The sequence below is a fragment of the Canis lupus genome, chromosome 10 (genome assembly GCF_048164855.1).
Source record: "Canis lupus baileyi chromosome 10, mCanLup2.hap1, whole genome shotgun sequence".
Classification (NCBI taxonomy): Eukaryota; Metazoa; Chordata; class Mammalia; order Carnivora; family Canidae; genus Canis; species Canis lupus.
Genome location: NC_132847.1, coordinates 69,608,923 through 69,634,811, shown reverse-complemented (window position 1 = coordinate 69,634,811; position 25,889 = coordinate 69,608,923). Strand labels below are relative to the sequence as shown.

Genomic DNA, 25,889 nt, shown 5'->3' with positions numbered 1-25,889 from the left:
TGGGATTGAGTTCCACATCAGGCTCCCCACAGGGAGCTTGCTTCTCCCTCCACCTATGTCTCTGTCTCTCTCATGAATAAATAAAATCTTTTTAAAAATGAAAAAATAAAAAAAAGTTATGTCTCTGAAAATGACCCTAACAGCATACAGCAAACTGTTTGAGCTCAGTAGGAACTGAGTCTGTGCTGTATGACTTTAGAGCTGTTTCTGCTTTTCCCACCCCAACTTCAACTACCCCAGATTGCTGCTGCCCAAAAACACAGGGCTCCCTCCCCCAGCTCCCAGACAGACAGCTGGTCAAGAGGGACAAGATGTCATCATTTCTTATCCTACCCCCAACTACTGGAGGCTGAGGCTGAGTGCTAATGAGTACCACCAACAGCCAGGGCTCTCTTCTTCCAGCCACCTCCCATGGATGGGAAGACTTGACCCTGGGTGCAGAGCTGGAGAGAATAACTGGCTCCAGCTGCCCTGACCACAGCTCACAGGCCAAGGGCACAGGGCAAGGGCTTTCACTGCCCGCATCTAACATTCTGCGTACTAAGAGTTCCATTATATTATTCTCTTGAATTTCAAAATTTTTGAAATTTTTCTCTATTAAAAACTTTAAGGACAGGGGATCCCTAGGTGGCTCAGCGGTTTAGTGCCTGCCTTCGGCCCAGGGCATGATCCTAGAGTCCCAGGATCGAGTCCCACGTCAGGCTCCCTGCATGAAGCCTACTTCTCCCTCTGCCTGTGTCTCTGCCTCTCTCTCTCTCTGTCTCTCATGAATAAATAAATAAAATATTTAAAAAAAAACAAAAAACTTTAAGGACAAAAACATTAAAAAAAAAAAATCCTTCCAAAAACCAAATTCAAGGTCCCCTGAGAGTCTGAAATTCTGAGTCTTTATGAGCATCACCAAAACATTCCCACAGACTCAGTCACTGAAAATCTGGAGCTTTAGACTCTCTTGGGTTAATTCAAATATTATTTGATAACGATCATTGGGTGACAACCCTAAAAGAAACCATTTCCAGGGAATGAGAGGAAAAGACAGACACATAGTAGGTGTTCCCACAGACCAAACTCATCTTCCCCCCTCCTTTATTTTTTATTTTTTATTTTTTTGGTAATTTTTATTCTGAATGTGAGGCTCGAATTCACAACCTTGAGATCAAGACTCACACGCTCTATAGAATGAGCTAGCCAGGTGCCCCAAAATACATCCTCCTGTAACTGGAAACCTTTTAGAGCTTCAGAGTGAGGATAAAAGTGACCCAGAAAGCAGATCTACAGAAACAACTCTCCCCTCCTCACAGAAACAGAATGAGGCTTTTCCTTAATTAGCAGTTTTGTTTAATTACTAAAATTATTCTGTCCCTAATGAAAGAGAAATAATCTACGTTTAAAAAGGGTGAGGCTTTTTCTCCCTCACTTATTTTAGAGGGAAGGAGAAGTGAATGAAGAAAGCCGAATCCCTGCAGTCAGGCCCTGGTAAAGGCTCCAGGGAGCAGAAGTCCTCTCTCTTTTCTGCTCTTATGTCCAAGGTTGGGGTCCTCAGGATTCTAAGCATCCTAATCTGGAGTCAGGCTGCCCTGTGAAGTCTTGAAAGACTCTGAGCTCTGTGACCCAGAGAGTTGGTCCTCCTCATCCTCATCATCAGTGGCCTGAAGAATCCTCAGCAGTTTGAGCTCAGGGCTCCACCTTCTTCTAGATGTGCTGTCTGAAAGGTCCTCTGGGCTCCTCCCTTGGGATGCCAGCACAACCGCCTTCTGAGCACTGATGTCCTTTTTAGAGGGTTCTGTCTTGGATAACTCAGGATCTAAAAGAAGACCCAGCCATTAACTGTACCTGTAACCTTCTGCCAACTGTGACAAATGAAAGACAGAAAAGGAAGGGCTAGGTGTCTTTAGGACCATTCTGAGGGATGAGGACTATGGCCTCCAGGGAGGTAAACCATCCTTGTCAACACAGGTTCAGTCCCCCCCTGGCCTAAGTGACTTACTAAGGTTCCTCCACCCTAGTAACTTACCATCCTTATCAGGAAAGGAATCCGGATAATTCTCAGAGTATTCCACCTGTGGTCTCCTTTTGGAATCCTGTAATTCATTAAAGTGTAAGGAAATTTGAATCAAAAAAAGGTTTTTCTAAAATATGCTTTTCTTGGAAAAAAATTAACATCGAGGACAGGACAAATTGCCACCTCCTGAGACTAAAGAGAGAAGCTTGTCTCACAAATTCTTTGCCCTCCAGGCTGACTGGATGAAGCCAGAACCCACTTTGTCCCATTGCCAGCTGTCTACTGGGGAAAGCCTAGCCTACAAGTGACTCCTCCAGGGGTGGTGGCCAACCTGGAAGGCGCATGCTGTTCCTCCCACCAAGAGATGGAGTCCATTTTCTCTCGAATCTGGGTTGGACTTGTGATTTTTTTTTTTTTTTTGGACCAATAAAATACAACAGAAGTGACACTGTTCCAGGTCCAGCCCCATCTCTCGAGAAAGTGCTTTTGAGATTACCATACTGTCAAGAAGCCCAAACAAACCACAATAAAGAGACCTCACAGTGGGATCCCTGGGTGGTGCAGCGGTTTAGCACTTGCCTTTGGCCCAGGGCGCAATCCTGGAGACCCAGGATCGAATCCCACGTCGGGTTCCCAGTGCATGGAGCCTGCTTCTCCCTCTGCCTATGTCTCTGCCTCTCTCTCTCATTCTCTCTCTCTCTGTGTGACTATCATAAATAGATAAAAATTTAAAAAAAAAAGAGAGAGAGAGAGAGAGAGACCTCACAGAAGAGAACTAAGGCAATCTGGCTAACAGCCCCACCCCAGCTGCCAGCTGAAGGTGCCTGCAGGAGTGACATCAAACAACGCCAGAAAAACTGTCCAATCAGCCCTCAGAATCCTGAGAAACAACCAACCACTGTGGTTTCAGCTTTGAGGTGGTGGGTTATACAGTAATAGATAACTGAAACAGGGCCCAGGCACAATGGTTCCAGTACTTCTACCTGTCTCGAGGTGGGTCCTTCTGACTTCATCCGCTGTGGCTGCTTTTTGTCACTTTTCCGACCCAGTAGAGTTCTGTGACCTAGTGACCACAAAGTCAATTCAATTATCTTCTTATCCGTATTTCATATCCTGTTGTTGGGTTTCTAGTTGACCCCCTAGCCTACAAGTGACTCCTCATCTAGGACAAGACAGGTTAGAGGAGGTGAGAAGGAGTTTGGCCTCTGAGTTCTATTTGTGACTCGGTTCACCTCGGACTGTGACCACATCTACTACAGAATTAGGGATTAAGGTCAAGTGTACAAAAACAACTTAGGGTTCCTCCAAGAAACCAAAGGGGCAGGTATCTGCACATCATCGCCGCAAAAGAAGCCTGACCCTATGTTTTCAGTTTATGAAGATTCCTCTGACCTTCTGGCACCAACCCTAGTCCCCATACTGGCTTCTGAAAATGGAACCCCTCTCTTCAAAAAGCTCTAGTTCTCGGATTCTTCTGCATCGGCTGTCTCCCCAACTAGTCCCTAAAAGCATTCATCCTCTAGCATTCATCCTCTCCTTTCTCAATTCCCTTTCTCTAAACGAACATCTCCCAAGCTGCCACCAGAGGAGTTATGCAAAAAAGCAAAGCCCACCGAGGAACTCCCTTGTTGAACACTTCCGTTGGCTCCCTACCAGCACTGGTTTTTACCTCAACTGCACACTCAAAGTACTGGAAGTTCTAGAAAACACTGAGGCCTGGGTCCCAACAATAGAACTTCTGATTTAATAGGCCTGGAGTACATCCTGGGTATCTGGGTTTTAAAAGCTCCTCAGTTAGGGCACCTGAGTGGCTCAGTCGGTTAAGCATCTGACTCTTGATTTGGGCTCAGGTCATAATCTCAGGGTCATGAGATCGAGCCCCATGTCAGGCTCTGCACTGGGGCATTGAACATGCTTAGGATTCTCTCTCCCTCTTCCTCTTGCCCCCACTCATGTGCGCACTCTCTCTCTCTCTCTCTCTCTCTCTCTGAAAAAAAAAAGAAAAGAAAAAAGAAAGAAGGAAAGCTCCTTAGTTGATTTCAATATGCAGTCACAGTAGAACACCATGACCATAGTCAAACGTCTTAGCAGCTATACAAGCTCCCGCCTACCTCTTCAGCCTGACCTTTTTACCATGGCCTCTTACATAATCCACGGCCACGAGGGACCACTGTGTTCCCTGCACAGCCCAGGTACATCTGCACAGTCTATTCCTACTTCTGGGATTCTCCTCTGTATCAGGAAGACTCTCACACATCCAAGATCCAATGCAAAAATCAACTCTTCCATACAGTTTTTCTCAACCAGGCCACTGCTCCAAGAACATAATTCAAAAAGGCACCCCAGTCACCCAAGCAAGTCTGCTCCTATTGGAGACATCAGGAAGAGGAAATGAAAGGCACCTGAATGAATTCAGGGATGTGCTGACCACCCGGGATAGGGTGCTAACCTTGGACCCGTCAGCCCCATCGTGGGCCACAGCTCTGGTTTTGTCTACCTCCCACATGAAGGTCAGGAAGCTTCTTGAATCTGAAGGTCAGGGGCCACTGTTGGCATCTGAGGGCCCAGTAGGATGGGAAACAAACTGAGAGAGGAACACCCTTCTGAGGGAACATCTTACTTGAGCCCTCCCACTGCCCCAGGGAGGTAGGGGAGAGCCAATTCTGACAAGGAAGTAGTCAGCAAGGTCCAATCTGAGCAAGGCTAAAGCAGCTCCTAAGGTTTAAGGGGATTCTCACTCCCTTTTTTTTTTCTGCACTCCAACTGAGCAACATCAGAGGGACCAGGGTAAGTATATCCTTCAGCTCAGACATGTGATAAGGATTCCAAAAAGGAGAGCTACCTATTCAGGTCTTCAGCAGAGGAAAAGGATCACCTGTCAAGAATTGGCCACCTGCCTCCTGGAAGGATCTAATGTGCTGATCTCAACCTGAGCCTCCAGGGACTGATTTGTGGCTGGGAAGAGGGTGCTGAGGCTGGATTCTGCTTCCTTAGAACCCTCTTGGGGCTAGTCAGGAGCCCTGGCTCTGTTCTGACTCATTGCTTGCTCTTCCTTCTCAAACCACTCTGCTTTTCCTAAAGACCTGAGAAAAAATGACTCTGACTCATGCTCATGGTCCTCTCTTGAATGCTCACACAAAGCAGACATCTGGCCCAGCTTGCTTCCTTAGTAAATATTTGATAGAAGGATGATGCACGGTAGCCCAGCCAAGCCAGAACGTTCCGAGAATTCTGAATACCTAACAAAGGCAGGTCCCAAAATAACAGACATGTTCAGCTTTTCCTGCCCTCAGCTACGTCCTGAGATTCCATCCCTCCCAAGCCCATATTCTCCTTACCATAGCGTGGGCCATAAGCCACGGCACCTGAACATTTGTGCAAAATGTCCTGGCTCCCGGGATCACTCTTGGGTTTCTTTTTGGCCTCCTGAAACCCATATGAGGAGGAACTGAATTAGGCCCTTCGGAAGTGAAGAAAACATTTCACAAAGAGTCTGAAAGAAGGAAATACCTGCAAGCTGACAGGAACTCTCTGTATCTAGAACCAGACAGAGAACAGGAGACTCACACCTCGTGCACCGCTTTCCAGTTCAGGCTGCTCCCCTCAGCCCAGTCCCAGCCAGTCCTAGGGCTTCCCTCACAGCCACTCTACCTGTCTCCTAGGTGGTGTTTTCAACTTCTGCTGCAGCTGCTTCTGCTGCCACTGCTGCTTCTTGTGACCTAGTGACCAGAGCCCCAGCTCAATCCTCTTCTCCCAGACAGCTCCCAGCTTTCCCGGGGGGCTGCTTGCTGGGCCCTGCTCCACAATGGGGACATCCTCTATCAGAACCGAGCCATTTGTAATGGGGAGGGTTGGGGGCTGCTTCCTGAATCCGCAGTTTCCTCAGTTCTACACATGATCCTATGTGACTATGGCCACAAACATATCAAATTGTGAGCAAGACCAAGTATGAGAACTGTGGGCTGAGGGGGGACAGGGCCGGAGGATCTGGTGGTACCAAGAAAACCTACCTTCTGTGTTTAGGTTATAATAGAATTTATTCAAATGTTTAGGATATCTCAATGCTGGTCTCTGGAGAGAAAAAAGAAGAAAAGCTCTACTGAAGGTGCTTCCTTTTCCCAAAACATACCCCTCACATGCAGGTACCCAGCCGACAAGCACTGTTTGAGAACCCAGTGCAACCAGCCTCGTACCTGGGCTCTGGCGAGAGGAAACGGGGCAGGGAACAAACTGCGGAAGAAACGGAACATTCCTCAAACCCCTCCCCATGCACTGGCTTTCACCTACATATAGCCCAGTCCTTCTGTGGGGCTTAGGTCCAGCGTGGAAAGGTGGAGAGAAATAAGAAGAAAGAGAAAGTCAACTCTTCCAGCCTTGGGATGCCTGGGTGGCTCAGCGGTTGAGCGTCTGCCTTCAGCTCAGGTCACGATCCCAGAAACTCGGGAACAAGTCCCACATCAAGCTCCCTGCATGGAGTCTGCTTCTCCTTCTGCCTCTATCTCTGTGTCTCTCATGAATGAATGAAAAAATAAATAAAATAAAATAAAATAAAATAAAATAAAATAAAATAAAATAAAATAAAATAAAATAACAAAAAACCTCTTCTAGCCTTGAAGACAAATGAGTTTGGATTTGGACCTAGACATTTCTTCAAGGCTCCCTAGCTCTCACCTGCAGGGTGAGACGGTGTACAGATAAAAACATCTTAGCAGAAATGGCACTGTCGGGTCGGCTCTTTTCCAGGGGTGGTTTCTTCTTCATCATGGCCAATTGTGTCTTCATCTCCAGAGAAGGCATGGTTTTCCCTTCATTGGGCAAGAGGCTGAAGGGGACAGAGACAGGCAGTCAGCAACAGTTCCTCTTGGTAAGCATGGCTGAGGAAAAAAGGGATGAAAAGGGCTCCAAATTTGAATAAATTTCTACTCTGGGCCTGAAAAAGCCTATGCCAACAGGCACTCATCAGGTAACACCTTCCAACTCATCAGGACAGGCCTTCTTATCCCCATTTTGCAAATGAGGGAACGAAGCATAAATATGCTCGATAAAGTATCAAAACCAGGATGTTTCAATATGAAATCCAAAGGCTGTCTCACTCCAAGCCACATTCCTCTCTGCCTCTCACTTATCCATAACTCATCCATGAAGAAGAGAGTGGAGGCACCTGGCCACCTCAGTCGGTGAAGCGTGCAACGCTTGATCTCAGAGTCGTGAGTTCGAGCCCCACGTTGAATGTACACCTTACTTTAAAAATAGGAAGAAAAAGAGAGTAATAGTGCCTCTTGGAGGTTCAGATAAGAGAACAGGCAGAGACTGACAAGTGCTAAGTACTTGATAATTGGCGGTGATTACTGTACATTCGTAAATCTCAGAACTCACTGAACAAGCAGGCAGGACAATTTTCTCCCTTCCCTCCTCAGAAAGAGCATGTTTCTTCATGCCTTTGCTGCTTCAGAGAGGAGCATGTACTCTGGCTCTCCCCCAGGCTTCAGAGATACTCACTCCTTCAGTAGATCCTGAGGGACCATGTCAAACTGGTTCCAGAAAGGTATGGACTCTGTACTTAGTTGCTCAAAAAAGTTTACTGGCGACGGAGGGGGCACAATCATCTCCGGAGGTCCCAGCTGTGTTTCTGTTTTCTGCTTTTCATTGAGAAAACTGTCTTTCTAGAAAAGCAAAAATGGAAATGAAGTACTCTCTTGAGTGCCACTCCTTCCGGTCAACATCCGGGCCTCCCAAACAAAACCCTGGCACACCAAGCTCCCTGTTTCCAGACCCGCTCCAGCAGCTCCCCATCCTCTGCACCATGAAGGCCACCGTATTTTTCCCTCTCTGGCTCCCCACCCGATTGTTGAATTCAGGTCACAAGGATTAATTGTTTCTGGTTTTCTCCCAAAAGCGTTATTAATTCATTCACTGAGCAAACTGAATAGATATTTATTGACCAACTATGTGCCAGGTACAGGACTGGCACTGGGGATTCAGCAATGAACAAAGTGGACCGAGACACTACGGTAGCAGATGTAGCAACCTTCTGGTTCTATGACTTACCCAAGGCTATATTTACCCATAATTGGTGGCATGAGATGAGAACCCCCAGGACATTGTAACCTCTAGTCCACTGAAGCTCTCCCTCTATCACACTGGGAATTTGTCTTTAGTTAGTCAAAAACTACCCCCGAATATCCAACACTTCCTCCTAACTTTTCTTCAAGATGCCTTTCACCTTCCTACAGGGAGGAGGTAGGGAAGAGAGTCTCTGAACAGAAAATGCTTTGATAATTATTCCTTAAAAGGGGTTTTCTTTGGCAACTTTTATTTAATAAGAATGGGGGAAAGGGGAAGGCACCAGAAAGGAAAAACAAAACAAAACTCTACAGTCTAGTCTCATAAAGGTTTGGCCAATATATCCAACTTACCACTGTAGATTTCATTCTTCCCTTCCTCCAGTCCTGGCTGGGAACAACATGCTTCTTCTCAGCTGGACTTGAAAGAATAACCACAGCTTATTCCCAGACCTCTCAAACAGAAGCACCAAGGATATTTGAAGATTTCTATCCTCTATTCAGTACCCAAAGATGGCTGGTTGGAAGCCTAGAGGAACCAACTGCCCAGAAGCTTTGGAAAAAGAAGACCTAATCTCACGTCTACATTAGGTGCCCTACTATTCTCTCATACAATCCAGTTATTTGCCTTCAAAGCATTAATCCAAATTAGTAATTATATACTTAAGTCTGGTGACATTTGTAAGGCCTGAGGACCCCCAACCCCACCCCCTACCACCATCACAAGACTCTAGGAGGATAGGGAGCAAGTCTATTTGTTTCTTCACTAGATTCTTTACTGCTTGGCACAGAGGAGGTGCTCAAGTATTTTTTGCTCTGTCATCTTCCACCTCCTTGCCTGGAACATGGATATGATGGCTGGAGCTCTAGCAGTCAACTTAGATCTTAAAAGACCCCATGAGATACCCCATGAGAAAATGAAAGTCATGGACGAAGGATGATGACCAGAGAGCCAGTTTCTGATGACCTCATGGAGCTAATGCACTAGACCTGGCCAACCCACCTCTGGGCTTTTTTTTACATGAAAGGAAATATACCATTAGGGGTATTTTTTGTTTGTTTGTTTACATCATATACATACACACACACAAATGCATATATGCAGAAGCACTGATAGGATCATTAAAAAATAAAATAAGAAATTCTTAAAACATGTCATATCTAGTCACTTAACAGAACCTGAAAGCCTCAGCATTTACGAGAGAAAAGCCAAACACTTTCTTCTAAAGATTATCAGTATTAGCAAGCCTTTGGGCCTTGGCCAAATCCTTCTGCTTTGTACACAAGTTCTACATGCTATTTCATTTTTTTTAAGATTTTATTTATTTATTCATGAAAGGCAGAGAAAGAGAAAGAGAGAGGCAGAGGGAGAAGCAGGATCCATGCAGGGAGCTCAACGTGAGACTTGATCCCGGGACTCCAGGATCATGCCCTGGGCTGAAGGCGGCACTAAACCACTGAGCCACCTAGGGATCCCAACATGCTATTTATTTTGTGCCACTGTGCCAGTTGTAGCTGAGACCAAAGAGTCACATGCTTCACTGAAAATGTTTTCACTAGCTGGAGATGGCTAATAAGAAAAACTGAGAAGGGCTGCCTGCATGGCTCAGTCAGTTAAGCATCTGCCTTCAGCTCAAGTTATGATCCCAGGTTCCAGGGATCAGCCCCATGTCAGGCTCCCTGCTCAGTGGGGAGTCTGCCAATCTCTCTCTCTCTCTCTCTCTCTGCCCCTCCCCCTTTGCTATCTCTCACTTTCTCAAATAAATAAATAAAATCTTTAAAAAAAAAAAAAAGAAAAGAAAAAAATAAATAAAATAAGAAAAGAAAAACTGATAGGAAGTATCTGTTTCTTAGACCTCACAATACACAGGCCCAGTCTTGCATGCTATTTACTGCCACGTAGGACTTGATGTAGAGAAGCCTCACCACAGGAAGTGGAAAGTGCATTAAATAGAACCACAGTGGAGCAAGAGGCAAGTACAAGAGACCATAACCTTCTCTAGTTGGCCTCCTGTCACTGGCAATGAGGTGGCTAAAAAGGAGATGACAGATAGGAGGCCTGCAAAGGGCAGAATAGAAGGCTGGAAGGCTCCCAAGTTCTGGACACAATACTCACCTCATCTGCTTCTCTGGTTGTTCTGGGATCCAGATTACAACCATATTTCTAACATCTTGAGGGCTGGGAAGTTGTGTCTCATTCAAATTCAGCACTGAAAGCTAAGAGAAAGATATAAAGCCTATGGATGGCTAGAAGGTGCCAGCTCCTGCTAGTATTCAGGACAGGCCTAAAAACTGAATTATCATGCTAATGAAAAGGGTCAGGTAGTGCATAAGACAATAAAAAGATATTTCTCTTCCCCATACTGTCTTCGTAACAATTCCTCGAGAAACCTGACAGCAGTACAGGTGTCTACAAGAGTGAACACTTTCAGTGAAGTCTTACCCCCCACCTCCCTGTGACATTAGGGTGGCACTGAGCAACTCCCCACCCCATACATCTAAGGGAGTAACTACTTGGGGCTTACCTGAGGGAACACTACTCGTTCCACCTACTCCACTCCAAACACTTAGATCCCTTTCAGATAACACAATACAATTTGAGAACAGGGAGGAAATTGGTAGAGACAGAAGCAAGTTTTCTGCTTTTATAGCCGGTCTATGATTAGAGACATCTACATAAAAGGTAAGGTCACAACACTTTTCACGTTCAGCCATTTAGGATATTAGAACAGTGGTGCTAAGGAAACCTTATAAACCATCTTGTCCATACCCCTGGTAGGATACAGGAAGGAGGGGAAAAAAACCTATTAAAAATAGGGTTGTGGAGTACCTCAGTAGCTCAGTTAAACAGCCAACTCTTGATTTCGGCTCAGGTCGTGATCCCTGGGTCACGGGATCAAGCCCCAAATCAGGCTCCATGCTGAACATGGAGCCTGCTTAAGATTCTCCCTCTCCCCTCCCCCTGTCCCTCCCCTCACTTGCACTTCTGCTCTCTCTCCCTCTCAAAAAAAAACGTAAAATAGGACAGAAAATAGCAGAGTAGATCACTCATAATTAGGGTAAGTATTGTTTTATGCTCTTTTGTTGCAAAATGTATTTCTTACTGTAGGTCATAGTTTAAAAAGTTTGACAGTTGTCAAAGTAGATGATCTGAAGGCCCATTTTAGGTGTGACATTCCAGCATTCTAATTTCCCCATATTATGAGATGATAGGGTTTACTTAGTAGCTGAACATGCTCTATGTAGGATACAGACAGGAAAGTCTTACCCATGCCAAACAGCCAAAAATCAATCCCACTGGTGTCTGGGATTTCTGGAAACTATATAGTACGTATAGGCATCTCTGCAGACCAGCACTTAAGGGCCCAATATTAGTTATCATTGCCATTATTTGGATTATAGTCACCCTCAATGTTAAACAGAGACAGATATTGTATTCCCACTAGTAAAGAGAAAATGCTGAGGAAGTACCTTTGTTAATCTGTGATTTACTTTAGGAGATCTATCAGTATTGCCGATTACATCTTTGTTAGGTAAATCCTTCTGAGGCCTAAAAAAATGAGTTTCCAAATATGATATAGGAACACAAAAGACTTACTGGGATGACAGTGCTATGAGGAAAAGCCTTCTGCTTATCCGCAGAAAACCTGAGAGTTAATACTTAAATGAATGTAGGGTCTCCTCATTTACTTAAGTTGTATGTGTTTGTTCTAGAACACCTCCAAAACAGACATTGTGATGTAGGCCATTGCTTTTTTTGTTGCTGTTATTTATTCATTTAAGGGACAGGGCCCAAGCAGGTGCAATGGCAGAGGGAGAGGGAGAAGTAGGCTCCCCACTTAGCGTAGAGCCCCATGCGGGGCTCAATCTCAGGATGCAGGGCTCAACCCAGGACCCGAGATCATGACCTGAACGGAAGGCAGACGCTTAACGGACAGAACCACCCAGGCACCCCTGAATACCACGCATCTTTAAAAAGGTTAAATTTAGTTCAATATTAGCAAGAGCAAAAGAGCAAGGTGGAAGCAATTACACTCAAGACAATGCTCCTCTAAAACAGGGTACTTCTGCTAAATCTTATCTTCCTTTAGAAGCAAGTTGTTAGCTTTTTAACACTTTATCTTATCAACACAGGAGGGTCTGATTGTCAGTTAAGTTTCTCTTTGAATATAAGAGCACTTTGGGAACAAAGAAACGACACTTGTTTTCTTTAGTAGTATAGGGGCATTGCAACAAGGTACATTGACACTGTGAGAAAAAAAGGAAAACAAAACACAAAAGAAGTATGCCAAGAGGATGCTCCCATTACAAATTGCTGTATAACAAACTACCAAAATCGTAGTGACTTAAAACCACAACCATTTAATTACATTTCACAATTGTGTGGGTCAGGAATTTGGTTCGGGCTCAGGTAGATGATTCTTCCCATGTGATCAGTAGTAGTTACTTGGTGGTGTTCAGCTGAAGGGAAAGGCTGGTCTAGTGAGTCCAAGATGGCTTTACTCTCAAATCTGGTTCTTTAGAGGAAAGGACTGGAAGGCTGGATCCAGGAGCATCAACTGGAGCATCTAACCATACACCCTCCAGTAGGGCAGGCTAAGGGTATTTGAACTTCCCCATGGCAGCTCAGGGCTACCAGAGTATTTTAAGAAACAGAAGAAACTGCCTGTTCCTTAAGGCCTGGGACTAGAAACTGGCCCAGCATCTCTTCTATCCTATCTATTGCTCAAAGCAGTCATGAAGCCTGCCAGATTCAAGTGGAGGAGACAGACCCCATTTCTCAAGGAGAGGAGTGTCAAGGAATTTGCACCGAGACATCTTAAATCTACCACAGAAAATGTTGCAGAAATGCATGTAAATATTTCTTTGCTAGCACATCAAGGGTAGCTGAACATGTGATCATTAATTCCTTTACTCCTACTCCCCAAGGTGAAAAAGTCTTCAAAGGACAGTGAAACTAACAGAATCAGGATGTGTATGATTCACTGTCTTAGGCCACTGCTTTCTACTCCAGCTCCCTTAGCTTCATCTCTGACCACTCTCCCATTCCTGCTCTGTTTCACATTCAGTGAGCTCTTCTCCTGATACCTGAAGAACTTCCTCTTGCCTCCAGGCCTTTGCATATGTTATTTCCATAGTCTAGAACTCTCTTCGTGGCCACCTCCCACCTGCAACCCCCACTTCACCAGACTGCTGGAATTTCAGGTACAGACACAAGTGCCATCTGCACAAACTATAGTGCCCTGGGTGAGGAACCCTTCCCATGTGCTTCCATGCACCTGGGAGTGCCCCTCTTTGCCTCCCCAGCTAGGCTGCAAGCCCTTTAGGGGTAAAGACTGTATCTTATTTGCCACTGAATCCCCAGAACCCAGCCAATGGTCCCCACCAAAATACATTTGTGAATTCAATGAGTGACTACACGAGTGATGTCATGATCTTTGCCTTCGTAGGCCCTGACTGGGAGAAGCCACCTTCTTCCCAAGGTTCAAGTCCTAGAGAACCAGAAAGTAGTCCTACCCTTTCTCATACTGTCTTTAGTCTAATGGAAACCACTAAGGGCTGCTTACATTAAACAGGAGAAAGGAACAAGGGGCCACTAGGTGTGCTTTGGTTCCAAACCACAGGGGTTCCAAATGTTGTAAGTCTCAGTTTTCTGCAGATCCCTGTCCCTTAGCTTCCCCTATCAATGAGCACTAACTAGGCACCTAGGCTTTGTAGATTCAAAAGGAGATCACTGCTTTTGCCTTCAAGAGCTTACAAATAGTTTCACGCCTAAAAATAAAAGATAAGAAAGACCGTGTGTGTAGACACAGTGTTCTGATAACCTGCAGAGGCTGATGAGATACCCCCTGCAGTGGACTGAGCTGTGCCCCCCAAATTCTTACTTTCAGTCCTAACCCTCAATACCTCACAATTTGAGCCCCTCAGTAGTTGGAGATAGGGTCTTTAAGAAGGTAATTAAGGTAAAATGAAGTCACACAGAGAGGTAGATAGGTCCTAATCCAATATGACTCATGCTGTTATTAAGAAGAGGAGGGATCCCTGGGTGGCGCAGCGGTTTGGTGCCTGCCTTTGGCCCAGGGCGCGATCCTGGAGGCCTGGGATCGAATCCCACGTCGGGCTCCCGGTGCATGGAGCCTGCTTCTCCCTCTGCCTATGTCTCTGCCCCTCTCTCTCTCTCTCTCTATCATAAATAAAAAAATTTAAAAAAAAATAAGAGGAAATTAGGGCAGCCCGGGTGGCTCAGCAGTTTAGCGCCACCTTCAGCCCAGGGCCTGATCCTGGAGACCCGGGATCGAGTCCCACATAGGGCTCCCTGCATGGGGCCTGCTTCTCCCTCTGCCTGTGTCTCTACCCCTTTCTCTGTGTGTCTTATGAATAAATTAAAAAAAAAAAAGGAGGAAGAGGAAATTAAGGGATTAAGAGTTCACTTATCATGACGAGCACTAAGTAACATAGAGAATGGTTGAATCACTATGTCCTACACCTGAAACTAATATAACACTGTGTAAATTATACTGGAATTAAAATTTAAAACTTAATTTAAAGTTTCACGCCTGTATGGCTCAGTCAGTTAAGCGTGGGCCTTCGGCTCAGGTCATGAACCCCAGGTCCTGGGCCCCATGTCCACTGGGCTCCCTGCTCGGTGGGGAGTCTGCTTCTCCCTCTGCCCCTCCCCTGGCCTGTGTTTTTCCTCTGGCACATGCACTCTGTCTCTCAAATAAATGGCACGGCTCTCTGGCACGGCTCTCTATCTCTCAAATAAATAAAATGAAAGAAAAGAAAAGAAAAGAGAAAAAAGAGAAAAAGAGAAAAAAAAAGAAAGAAAGGAAGAAAGGAAGGAAGGAAATTAGGACAAAGACACACAGAAGGAAAACCATGTTAAGACATAGGGAGAAAATGGTCACCTACAAGGCAAGGAGAAACAGTTCACCAGAAAACAACTATCAACACCTTAATCTTGGACTTCTAGCCGTTAGACTGTGAAAAACTAAATTTGTGTTGTTTAAGCCACACAGTCTAGGGTACTTTGTTAGGATGACCCTAGCAAAGTAACACACCCCTATTTTAACTCCTACAACACAAATAATGCTTTCCCACTACCTAATTCCATTTCTCTAACTGAACTGGTCAAGGTCTACTACATGGGTGAAGGAAGTCAAGCCAGAATTTTGAGATAGGAGGCTCATAAAAGAGGATTCCATGATAATTTACCTGCCTTGAAATTTGGAGTGAACCTTTGAACCAGGACACAATAAAGAGGGAGGTTTGGTAAAGGTAAATCCTGATAAATGATGATGAGCAAGTCTCTTGGCCCGTATGCAGGAATCTGACATGTTTACAATGGTGAGCATCGGGAGTTTGTCTGAGAAAATAGACCAGAAGAAAACATGTGGTATGTCAAAAGGGACCCAAACAGAAATAATTCAAGGATATTGTAAGGAAGAAGCAGGGCTGACTAATTCACCTTCATCATCGATAGTTGTTTTGCGGGGGGTGCCCAGGATTCGAGGGTGGCCCCTCTCAATCCGGCGGATCGTTGCCCAGCACTGTGGATGCTGACAAATAGCCAACTTGCAGGTGGTTTCATCCCACTGACTCTCGTCTGGCAAATGCATAGCTACAAATGGTTTGGGACAAAAGCCAATCTTGCAGCTTTCTAGCCCTCTAAAGAAACAACCACCACACAATTAGAGCATATAATACATTAGCCATGCAGTCCAGATCTTAATTTGGTCTCAAAGCATAAAATATTTCTATTGAACCTATACACATAAATGATGGTCACAGGATAATTAAGAATTGGGTAACAAGCTGGGGTGCCTGGGTGGCTCAGTTGGTTCAGTCGGTTACGTGCCTGTCAGTTAAGCTCAGGTCATGATCCCAGGGTCCTCAGATGGAGCTCCACATCGGGCTCCCTGCTCGCAGGGTGACCGCTTCTCCCTCTCCTCCCTGCTCGTGCTCTCTCTCACTACCTCTCTCTCAAATAAATAAAATCTTTAAAGAAAAAAAATTGGGTAACAAGCTACTCAGCCATTAAAAAGAATGAACTCTTGCCATTTGCAACAACATGAATGGAGCTAGAGGGTATAATGCTAAGTGAAATAAGTCAGACAGAGAGAAGACAAATATCATACGATCTCACTCATGTGGAATTTAAGATATAAAATGAGAGAGAGAGAAAAGACACAAGCCAGAAAACAGACTCTTAACTATACAGAACAAACTGGTCACCACAGGGGAGGTGAGGGGGTGGTAAGCGTGAAATAGGTGATAGGGACTAAGAGTATATTTATTGGGATGATTGCTGAGAAATATATAGAATTGTTGCATCACTATATTATAACACAATATTTGACTACATTATAATCAAAATTTTTAAAAGACTGGGTAACAAGGAAGTATGAAAACATCTCAGCATGAAGTAGAGTGGCAAGAGTTTTTGGAGCAGATTGACCTCATAAAGTCTCCCACTTGGCCAGTTAGCTGAGTAACCTGGGACTTAAGCAATCTGAGCTACAAGTTCCTCATCTGCAAAATGAGGATAAGCCTGTTTCACGGGGTCATTACAAAAATTAGTTAATGGATATTACAGGGTCTGGCACATAATTCAAAATAAGTATTGGCATCCTTCCCTTTTCCCCTTCATTAGCCATTGGGGAGAAGACACCACCCGTCTCCAAAAAGTCCTATCAAATCAGAATATAATCACAGAAATGCTTGAGATGGCTTTAGATGGGCTCATAACCTTTGGAAAACATGCTTCATTTTTCAATATGCTCCTTTTTCTTTTTTTTTTTTTAAAGATTTATTTATTTATTTATTCAGAGAGACCGAAAGAGAAGCAGACACAGGCAGTGAGAGAAGCAGGCTCCATGCAGTGAGCCCGACGTGGGACTCGATCCCGGGTCTCCAGGATCACACCCTGGGCTGCAGGCGGCGCTAAACCGCTGTACCACCGGGGCTGCCCAATATGCTCCTTTTTCATACAGGCAGCTAAAATACCCAGCAGAGGGCAGCCCTGGTGGCTCAGCGGTTTAGTGCCACCTACAGCCCAGGACCTGATCCTGGAGACCTGGGATCGAATCCCACGTCGGGCTCCCTGCATGGAGCCTGCTTCTCCCTCTGCCTGTGTCTCTGCCTCTCTCTCTCTCCTCTCTGTCTATTCTCATGAATAAATAAATAAAATCTTAAAAAAAAAATACCCAGCAGAAACCAATGGGTTTGCTCAAGCACCAAATCAGCAGACTCACAGTCACATCAGAGGCCTCTGGCTTTTCATTTACTGGCTGTATGGTCGTAGGCAAGTGACTTCAACTCTCTCAGCTTGTTTCCTCATATAAAGAGGGGAAGAAAAATCCCTAAAGCATTAAGAGAAATAATATATTTTTACGTATGATATATAATATAGGATCAACAAACAGTATCATCTTTCTCTCTCTAGAAATATTTTAGGCGATCACTACCACCTGATCCCTAATAACTTTTTTGTTCCTAATAACTTTTTACGGACAGTATCCATTTCTTCTTCCTTTTATCCAACACATTTACTGACTACCATATATGTGATGGGACCTGTAACAGGCATAGAGAACAGTAATGAACAAAATAAGTCCTTGTTCTCAAGAGCTTATAAATTAGACCAAAGAGAGCGCAGCATTGGCATGGCATCACAGCTGCCCTATGACTTGTTTTGCTTGGCCTGCACTTTGAATCTTTTTTTTTTTTTAAGTGGAGATAGTCCACGGTGTTCAGATTTCTGGTTCCTCTTAAAGATCAAAATATATGACATCACGGCTCACAGTTCCAACTATACAGCAATTGGAGCTGAGAGCCTCCTGGTATCTTTAAACCAGACCTGTTACATCCAAATGGAGAGTTTCCCCCACCAAACCCTATAATCTCTAACTAATCCAGTTCCAGTTGCTCTTTATCATCACGTTTGCTGGTGTTTTTCTCCTAATAGGGAAGTATTTCTCTGTACTTATGTCTCTGTCAAAAGCTGGAAAACTGGGATGCCCACCCAGTTGGCTCAGGAGGTAGAGCATGTGACTCTTGATCATGACTCTGTGGTCATGAGCTCCAGCCTGACGTTCCCGGTAGAAATTACTCAAAATAGGGATGCCTGAGGGGGCTCAGTGGTTGAGCATCAGCCTTTGGCTCAGATGGTGATCCCCCGGGGCCTGGGATGGAGTCCCACAGCACCAGCCTCTTGCAGGGAGCCTGTTTCTCCCTTTATGTCTCTGCCTCTCTGTGTCTCTCATGAATAAACAAGTAAAATCTTAAAAAAAAAAAAAAAGAAAGGAAGAAAGAAAGAAAAGAAAGAAAGAAAGAAAGAAAGAAAGAAAGAAAGAAAGAAAGAAAGAAAGAAAGAAAGAAAGAAATTACTCAAAAATAAGTAAATTAAAGACAGCCCAGGTGGCTCAGCGGTTTAGCCTGCCTTGGGCCCAGGGCGTGATCCTGGAGACCCTGGATCGAGTCCTGCATCGTGCTCCCTGCATGGAGCCTGCTTCTCCCTCGGCATGTGTCTCTGCCTGTCTCTCTCTCTCTCTGTTTCTCATGAATAAATTTAAAAATATATTTTAAAAAAAAAAAGGTAAATTAAGGGTGACATAAGACAGCACATTTTACGGGGGAAAAAAAAAGCATTCGAGCTCAGGGAGAATGAGAATAATTTCTATGCAATGATGCAACCTAAAAGCCAGTGCAACACCATGCTAATGATGCTTGCGACTGGGAAAGACGTATTATGCACAAGTCAACGAAGTAAAAGACACACAGAAGGCTGAGGGTTTGGCTCTGAGTGAACGCAAGGCCGCGCTCTCCTCCTGGGCGGCCCGAACCCAGGCCCGAGGCGAGCCCCGCCCGCGTCTATGTCCCCAGCCTTAGCGCTGCGCCCGCAAAGGAGTTTGCGTGCAGCACTTCCAGGCGACGGTTCTCCGTACTGCGCTTATGGCAAAGCTGGGAGGGGTGAAGAGCTCCAAGACGGACATCAGGTCCCGCAGAACTGAAAGAAAAAAAAAAAAAAATTTTTTTTTTTTTTTAAAGATACCCGCTTCGCTCCGGTACCGCAGAGCGGGACAGCGGGCCTCGGGCGGCCGGGAAGCCGAATCCGGCCGCAAAGCCCGACGCCCGCGCCGACGCCGAGACGCGGCGAGGCCCCGCCCCGCGTCGGAAGGAGCCCCGCCCACGCCTCCGTCGCCCACGCCCGCCGTTGCCAGGCAACGGCGCAGAGCACTGTGGGGAAGGGACGGAAGCTCCGGTGAGCCATACTTGAGCTGAAGGAGGAGTCTCTAGACGTGGCGGCGGCCAGCAGCAGGGGCACGAGCCTGGGAAGGGGCCGCTGGGTCCCCGGGGGGAGGCCGGACGAGAACCCGGGAAGGCCAACGCCGTAGCGGCGTGCAGAGTTCGGACGCTCGGGCGACTCGAGGCGGGGGCGGGGCCGGGTGCTGAGGGAGGCAATGGCGCGCGGGGCACTGTGGGACGCAGCGTGGGCCCCGGGGGGCGGGACGGAAGCCTCCTTGGGTCAGCGCGCGGCGACGCGGGAAGTCCGGACGCCGGAGCGGCCTGGAGGAGAGGCTCGAGGCGGAGGCGGGCCGCGGCGCCGGCGGCCATGGCGGAGAGGCCCGAGGACCTAAACCTGCCCAATGCTGTCATCACCAGGATCATCAAGGAAGCGGTGGGCAGCCCCGGCTGGCGGGTGGGCGCGGGGCGGACGAGCCGGCAGCGGGGGAGCGGGTCCGGGGTCCGGGTCCCGGGTCCCGGGCCGCAGCGTTACTCACCCGCGCTCTTCTCGCAGCTCCCGGACGGTGTCAACATCTCCAAGGAGGCCCGCAGCGCCATCTCCCGCGCCGCTAGCGTCTTCGTGCTGTACGCCACTTCCTGGTGAGCCGGGCCGGGCGGAGCCGGCGAGAGCTCCTCTGGGGCTGGGGCTGGGGCTGGGGCGGGAGGGAGGGAGGGAGGGAGCCGCACAGACCCCCCCCCCCCGTCCGGTCCCCACTCCGCACCCTGGAGTCGCGAACCCCCAACAGGTGGGCCCTCCCGCGGTGCGGCGGAGGTCGCGCCCTCGTCCAGGGCTCGCGAGGTCTGAAGCAAAATAAAACGACCCTTTTGTGCAGGGAAGGGGAGGGACGCATCCGAGCATCCCTGACCTAGGCTTTGCCCTGCCCCGTTTCACGCTCGAATCTCCCTTTTGTTTCAGTGCCAACAACTTCGCGATGAAGGGAAAACGCAAGACGTTGAACGCCAGTGACGTGCTCTCAGCCATGGAGGAGATGGAGTTCCAGCGGTTCGTCACCCCCCTGAAAGAAGCTCTGGAAGGTAACGTCCCTCTGCTCTGTGCGGCCAAGGAGATGTCCGTCCCGTGTGACCGGCTCACCTGGCCGCGCTGAGCCTTCGCAGCTGGGGTCTGCGTAGGAACAGGAACCGAGTATCTGGTTGCGACTCGGAATCCGTTCGATGGGCGCCGAATCTGATCTGATTTGTGATGCCGAGCAGATTCACTGTTCCTTCCCGGCCCCAGCTTCTCCGGTTGTGCAGCGGAGTTGGCTGCTTGCGGTGGGTTTGGTCCAGCCCTGCCTGCTAACCGCCTTCCTCCTCACAGCGTACAGGAGAGAGCAGAAAGGCAAGAAGGAAGCTTCCGAGCAGAAGAAGAAGGACAAAGACAAAAAAACCGATGCAGAGGAGCAAGACAAGGGCAGAGATGAGGACAACGATGAAGACGAAGAAAGGCTGGAAGAAGAAGAACAGAACGAAGAGGAGGAAGTAGACAACTAGTGGGACGGGAAGACGTTGGCACCTTGGCAGGTACCGCCCTGAAACGTGGTGCGGTCCTGAGAGGTTCTTTCCCTGCTGGGGAGAGTGGGCCTCGCCAGAAGAGCCTGAGAAGATCAAAATAAAAACTGACTAAAATGACCAAAACCAGCGCTTCCGTCAGAGCATCTGAATAGCAGAGTCCCATTTTGCTAAGTCAGTTCTGAAGGTAATGACTTTTTGACGAGAGGGATTCTGAGCGGCTAAATTTAATTAGTCGATTTGATCTCTTATTACTTATATATGTGGTCTGGCAGTTTTTTGGTCCCCATCCATCACCACCACCACCACCCCCCCCAAAAAAAAAAAGTAATAATGATTTCCATGCTGCCTGCTGTGTTCCAGGTCACAGAGGCAGTCAAAGCTCAGGAAAAATTGGGGCTTTTGAGCATGGTTGGTCTGTTTTGATTGTATAGGATTTGGCAGTACTAGCTTGTTATAAGTGGTTGGGATGGTTTAGCTTTAGGAAACTACTAAAAGGTTATGGGGGGGAAATGAAATCTGTTGTCTTTTCACTTGGCGTTAACATTGATTGAATTTTTATTTCTCCAGACCCACTAGGCGTGGAGCTCCTTTATGTTGCCTGGTAGGCATTTGACCTGCTGGGGTGCTGTCCTCTGGGTGCATATGCTTCTAAATCATTAGTGTAAAGTGGAACTCGTCAAGCACGTGTGCCAATATCTTACCCCTCCCCCCCCCAAAAAAAAAAACCAGACGGTTTAGTCTCAGATGCACCTCATTGCCTGCCACTCTATGGCTTTAGGATTTATGGTCACCTCCTGGAAGGTATAAAACCCCAGGCTTTTTCTTCTCATAGTCCATTTCCCAGGCTTGTGACTTTTGTTTTTCATTCTTTAATTCATGACGAATTCCAAACTTTATTTCTTTTAGGCACAACTTTCTCCCTCTTGCGTCTCCCTTCCCTGTCTCCCTTCTGCCTCTCCTCTGTTCCCCATTCCCACTTTCTCTCTTCCTCCTTTTGTCACATCTCCCAACCCAGGATCTTTGATAACCTGCTTAATGTCCCAAAGTGCAGAAATCTGATGGTGCTCAGGAATCTAATCCCTACTGCAAAAAAATCCATCCCCTTTAACTGCTTCTAAAGTAATTCTGTCGACCTTTCTCAGAGTTGTTTTTTTGTTGTTGTTGTTTTTTTCTCTTGATATTTGGTGCTCCAAGCACTTTTTTGTTTGTCTCTAAGTTGAGCGCTTGGAGGTTGACAGATAGTCAAATGTATGTAGTTTGACACTGTTAATTTGTTTAATGAATATAGTCAAGAGTTTGTTGACAAATAAATGAAGAATGTTGAGGAAAATTATAATGCTTTGTACAAATAAAGAACATTCTTGTTAACAGTGATGACTCCTGTTTCATCTTGCTTGTTTATACTATACTTTGGGGGAGGACCCTCACTGATCATCCCTATATGGTTTTTGGAAGGTAGACTGGGCCAGGTCTTTGTAAATCTGGGATCCTGCGTTGCCTTGGATGACCAGCAGATGCTGCTCTTCGACCATGACAAGAGCTTTTCTATGGCTCTGCTGGGCACCCTATGGTTACTAGTTGCTTAATGACTCCATATTTATCGAGTCCCTATTGTGTGTTTGGTACTGTCCTACATGCTTTCAAGTATGAACTCTGAAATCCTATAAAGGAGAACTTTTACCTTCATGATGTCAACCACAATGCTTTATTACCTCTAATCTACATAACTTTCAAGTCACGAGTTTATAAATAACATTCCTTAAACTTGCAACCCCAGGAGTCATTAGATCTGGTGGCTTTTTCCCTGTCCACAGCAGAAACATCCTTTCCTAATTCCCATGAGCATCACTCAGCTAAGTTCTCAAGTCCCTTCTGGACTCCTGTGGCTTCTTTGAACTGTGTCCTGCCACCTGTCTGCTGCCCCCCAACTTCCCCCAAGTACTGCTTGCCAAGTGGATCATCCTGGAACATTGCTATGTTCCAGGCCCTCACTGCTTCCATTTAATCCATACTTAAACCTGGTACACAAAACCTGCTTGAGGGCTTGCCTCACCATCTATTCCAATCTGTCTCTACTACCTTGTAAGTCTCCAGTTAATGCATCCCCCAGAAGAACTCTCCACATGGCTTTAGGTCTTCCCGAACTTTGACTACCTAAGAAAAAAAGCATATTTCCTGGGAATGGGAATTCTGACTTAAAACCACAGAATTTAAGAGGTGTCTGGGTTGCTCAGCTGGTAGAGCCTGAGTCTTGACCTCAGGGTAGTAAGTTTGAGCCCTGCACTGGGTGTAGAAATTTTTTAAAAATTTTATTTATTTATGAGAGACAGAGACACAGACAGGGAGAAGCAGGCTTCCCGCAAGGAGCGTGATGCGGGACTCAATCCTGGATTCTGGGATCATGACCTGAGCTGAAGGCGGATGCCCAACCACTGAATCACCCAGGCATCCCTAGAAATTACTTTTTAAAAAAAAAAAAAGGAAAAATCTGAGGTTATCAACTAGTTTTTTCCAAGCACACCTTTAACATTCCTGTGGTGGTATCTGAATTTTGAAGGTTGCTTAACTAAGGTAAGGCAAAAATCTCATCTTTTGTAAGCCACAACCCTTCATGCCTACAGATTCTGATCTAGATTTGGAGGGTGGAAAGGTTACCATTTTTACCAGTGCAAAATTACATTTTCAGGGGTATCTGAGGGGCTCAGTCAGCAAAGTGTGCAACTCAATGTCAGGGCTATAAATTTGAACCCTATATCGAGTATAGAGATTTTTTTTTTTTTTTAACTACTGGGGCCCCCATGTGGCCCAGTTAAGCATCCAACTTCAGGTTCACTTTATGATCCCAGGGTCCTGGGATCCAGCCCTGCATGGGGTTCCCCAACTCCATGGGGAGTCTGCATCTCTCTCTGCCCTTTCCCCCACTTGTGTGTGCGTGCTCTTTCTCTCTCAAGTAAATCTTTTTTAAAAAATTACTTTTAGGGCGGCTCCAGTGGCTCAGCTGTTTAGCGCCACCTTCAGCCCAGAGTATGATCCTGGAGATCCAGGATCAACTCCCACATCAGGCTCCCTGCATGGAGCCTGCTTCTTCCTCTGCCCGTGTCTCTGCGTCTCTGTGTGTGTCTCATGAATAAATAAATAAAATCTTTAAAAAAATAAGAAATTACTTTTGCAACCTAATCCGATTTTTGCCAATGAGAAATTGAGGCTCATCAGAGAGAAGTGACTTGCTCAAGATCTTACCACCAATTTATTTATGAAAGCTAGGATCCTATTCTAGCGGCCCTGTGTGTGACTTTGTTTCTCTTTCTTTCTCTTTTTTTTTCTTTAATGAACTTTTTTTACTTTGGAACAATCTTAGTTTTCAGAAAAGTTGCAGAGTGCAGAGTTCTCATGTAATCACCCAGCTTTCCCTCATGTTGACATCTTACATAACCAAGGTACATTTGTCAAAACTGAAGAAAAAACTACCAAATACCAAACTACTTGTATTTCACCAGTTTTTCCACTAGTGCCCTTTTTAAAAGAAAACAAAAAACAAAAACAAACAAACAAAAAAAACCTAATGCCCTTTTTTGTTCCAGGATCCATTCCAGAATACCACATTGCATTCAGTGAACCGATTTTATCTTTTTTTTTTTTTTAAGACCAGGGTTTTTTTTTTGTTTTTTTTTTGTTTTTAGATTTTACTTATATGAGAGTGAGTGAGCAGGGGGAGGGGCAGGGGGAGAGGGAGAGAAAATCTCCAGCAGAGTCCCTGCTGAGTGTGGAGCCTCCCCGCCAACACCAGGCTGAGCTACCACCCTGAGATCATGACCTGAGCCAAAACCAAGGGCTGCTGCCCAACTGACTGAGCCACCCAAGTGCCGCCCCCATTTTATCTTTTAATTGAGATGAAATTCACAGAACATAAAATTATATGACCAATGTGGGGCATTTAGCACATTCAAAATATTGCGCAACCATCACTTCTCTCTAGTTCCAAAATGTTTTCATCACCCCAGAAAAACCCTGTACCTGTCAAGCACTTAGACCCCATGCTTCCCTCCCTCCAGCCCCTGGCAACCACTAATCCCTATTGTTACTCACTTCAAAGCGTTTAGCACAAGGCCCTATACCTGCCTGGGAAGCACTCACAATAGTCCAGTGGGGGTTTTTGTTGTTGTTGTTACTTTTTTTTTATATTTTTTCTTTATTTATTTATGATAGTCATCACAGAGAGAGAGAGAGAGAGGCAGAGACACAGGCAGAGGGAGAGGCAGGCTCCATGCACCGGGAGCCCGACGTGGGACTCGATCCCGGGTCTCCAGGATCCCGCCCTGGGCCAAAGGCAGGCGCCAAACCACTGCGCCACCCAGGGATCCCTGTTGTTACTTTTTATTAAAGTATAACATACTGGGGCGCCTAGGTGGCTCAGCGGTCGAGGTTGAGTGTCTGCCTTTGGCTCAGGGCATTATCCTGGGGTCTGGGATCAAGTCCCACATCCGGCTCCCTGCATGGAGCCTGCTTCTGCCTCTGCCTGTTTCTGGGCCTCTCTCTCTGTGTGTCTCTCATGAATAAATAAATAAAATCTTTTAAAAATATTAAATAAAATAAAGTATAACATATTAAATGGTGCAGATAAATGTAAAGCTTGATGAATTTGCACAAACACATCCATGTAACTAACACTCAGATCAATAAACAGCATGACCAGCACCCTAGAAAGCCCCTATGGTCTCCCAGGCACTCCCTATCTTCCCCAACAGTAATCACTATCCTGACTTCCAACAGTACAAGTGAATTTTGCCTGGTTTGTATTTCTTATAAATGGAATCATACAATATGTATTCTTTAGTCTGACTCCTTTTGCTCAACATTATATTTAAGATTTATTCATATTGTTGCATTCACAATACTTTTTATGGGTAAGACTGAAAGATTAAGGGCACCTGGTCGGCTCACGTTTTGATCCCAAAGTCCTGGAATCAAGCCCCATCAGGCTCCCTGCTCAGCAGAGAGTCCGCTCCTCTCTCTCCCTTTCTCTTTCT

At 46.1% G+C, this 25,889-nt stretch overlaps 2 protein-coding genes across 14 annotated transcripts; one reads left to right on the top strand and one right to left on the bottom strand.

The window, feature by feature from the left end:
- Nucleotides 1-1,321: 1,321 nt before the first annotated feature.
- On the bottom strand, nucleotides 1,322-19,953 carry C10H9orf43 (chromosome 10 C9orf43 homolog). 13 transcript variants are annotated; one of them, XR_012038496.1, is made up of 18 exons: nucleotides 19,848-19,953; nucleotides 18,821-19,072; nucleotides 17,319-17,426; nucleotides 15,533-15,732; nucleotides 15,280-15,430; nucleotides 11,536-11,614; nucleotides 10,181-10,281; nucleotides 8,419-8,485; nucleotides 7,502-7,665; nucleotides 6,674-6,824; nucleotides 6,013-6,073; nucleotides 5,654-5,721; nucleotides 5,513-5,539; nucleotides 5,341-5,428; nucleotides 5,138-5,241; nucleotides 2,986-3,065; nucleotides 2,015-2,081; nucleotides 1,322-1,804 (listed from the first exon to the last, which is right to left on the bottom strand). XR_012038496.1 is itself a non-coding variant. In XM_072842431.1 (18 exons), exons 4-18 carry the CDS (start codon nucleotides 15,681-15,683, stop codon nucleotides 1,661-1,663), a joined length of 1,527 nt encoding a protein of 508 aa, XP_072698532.1. In that variant the 5' UTR covers nucleotides 15,684-15,732; nucleotides 17,319-17,426; nucleotides 18,821-19,072; nucleotides 19,848-19,952; the 3' UTR covers nucleotides 1,322-1,660. The 13 variants fall into 13 exon arrangements, 11 of the variants coding, with proteins under 11 accessions (XP_072698532.1, XP_072698534.1, XP_072698538.1 ...); XM_072842431.1 differs by lacking the exon at nucleotides 5,138-5,241 and adding an exon at nucleotides 2,582-2,709 and having other exon boundaries at nucleotides 19,848-19,952; XM_072842433.1 differs by lacking the exon at nucleotides 5,138-5,241 and adding an exon at nucleotides 2,582-2,709 and having other exon boundaries at nucleotides 18,845-19,072; nucleotides 19,848-19,952.
- Nucleotides 19,300-22,236, top strand: POLE3 (DNA polymerase epsilon 3, accessory subunit). Its single transcript, XM_072842443.1, has 4 exons — nucleotides 19,300-19,744; nucleotides 19,865-19,950; nucleotides 20,267-20,385; nucleotides 20,669-22,236. Exons 1-4 carry the CDS (start codon nucleotides 19,679-19,681, stop codon nucleotides 20,839-20,841), a joined length of 444 nt encoding a protein of 147 aa, XP_072698544.1. The 5' UTR covers nucleotides 19,300-19,678; the 3' UTR covers nucleotides 20,842-22,236.
- The last annotated feature ends 3,653 nt before the right edge of the window (nucleotides 22,237-25,889 follow it).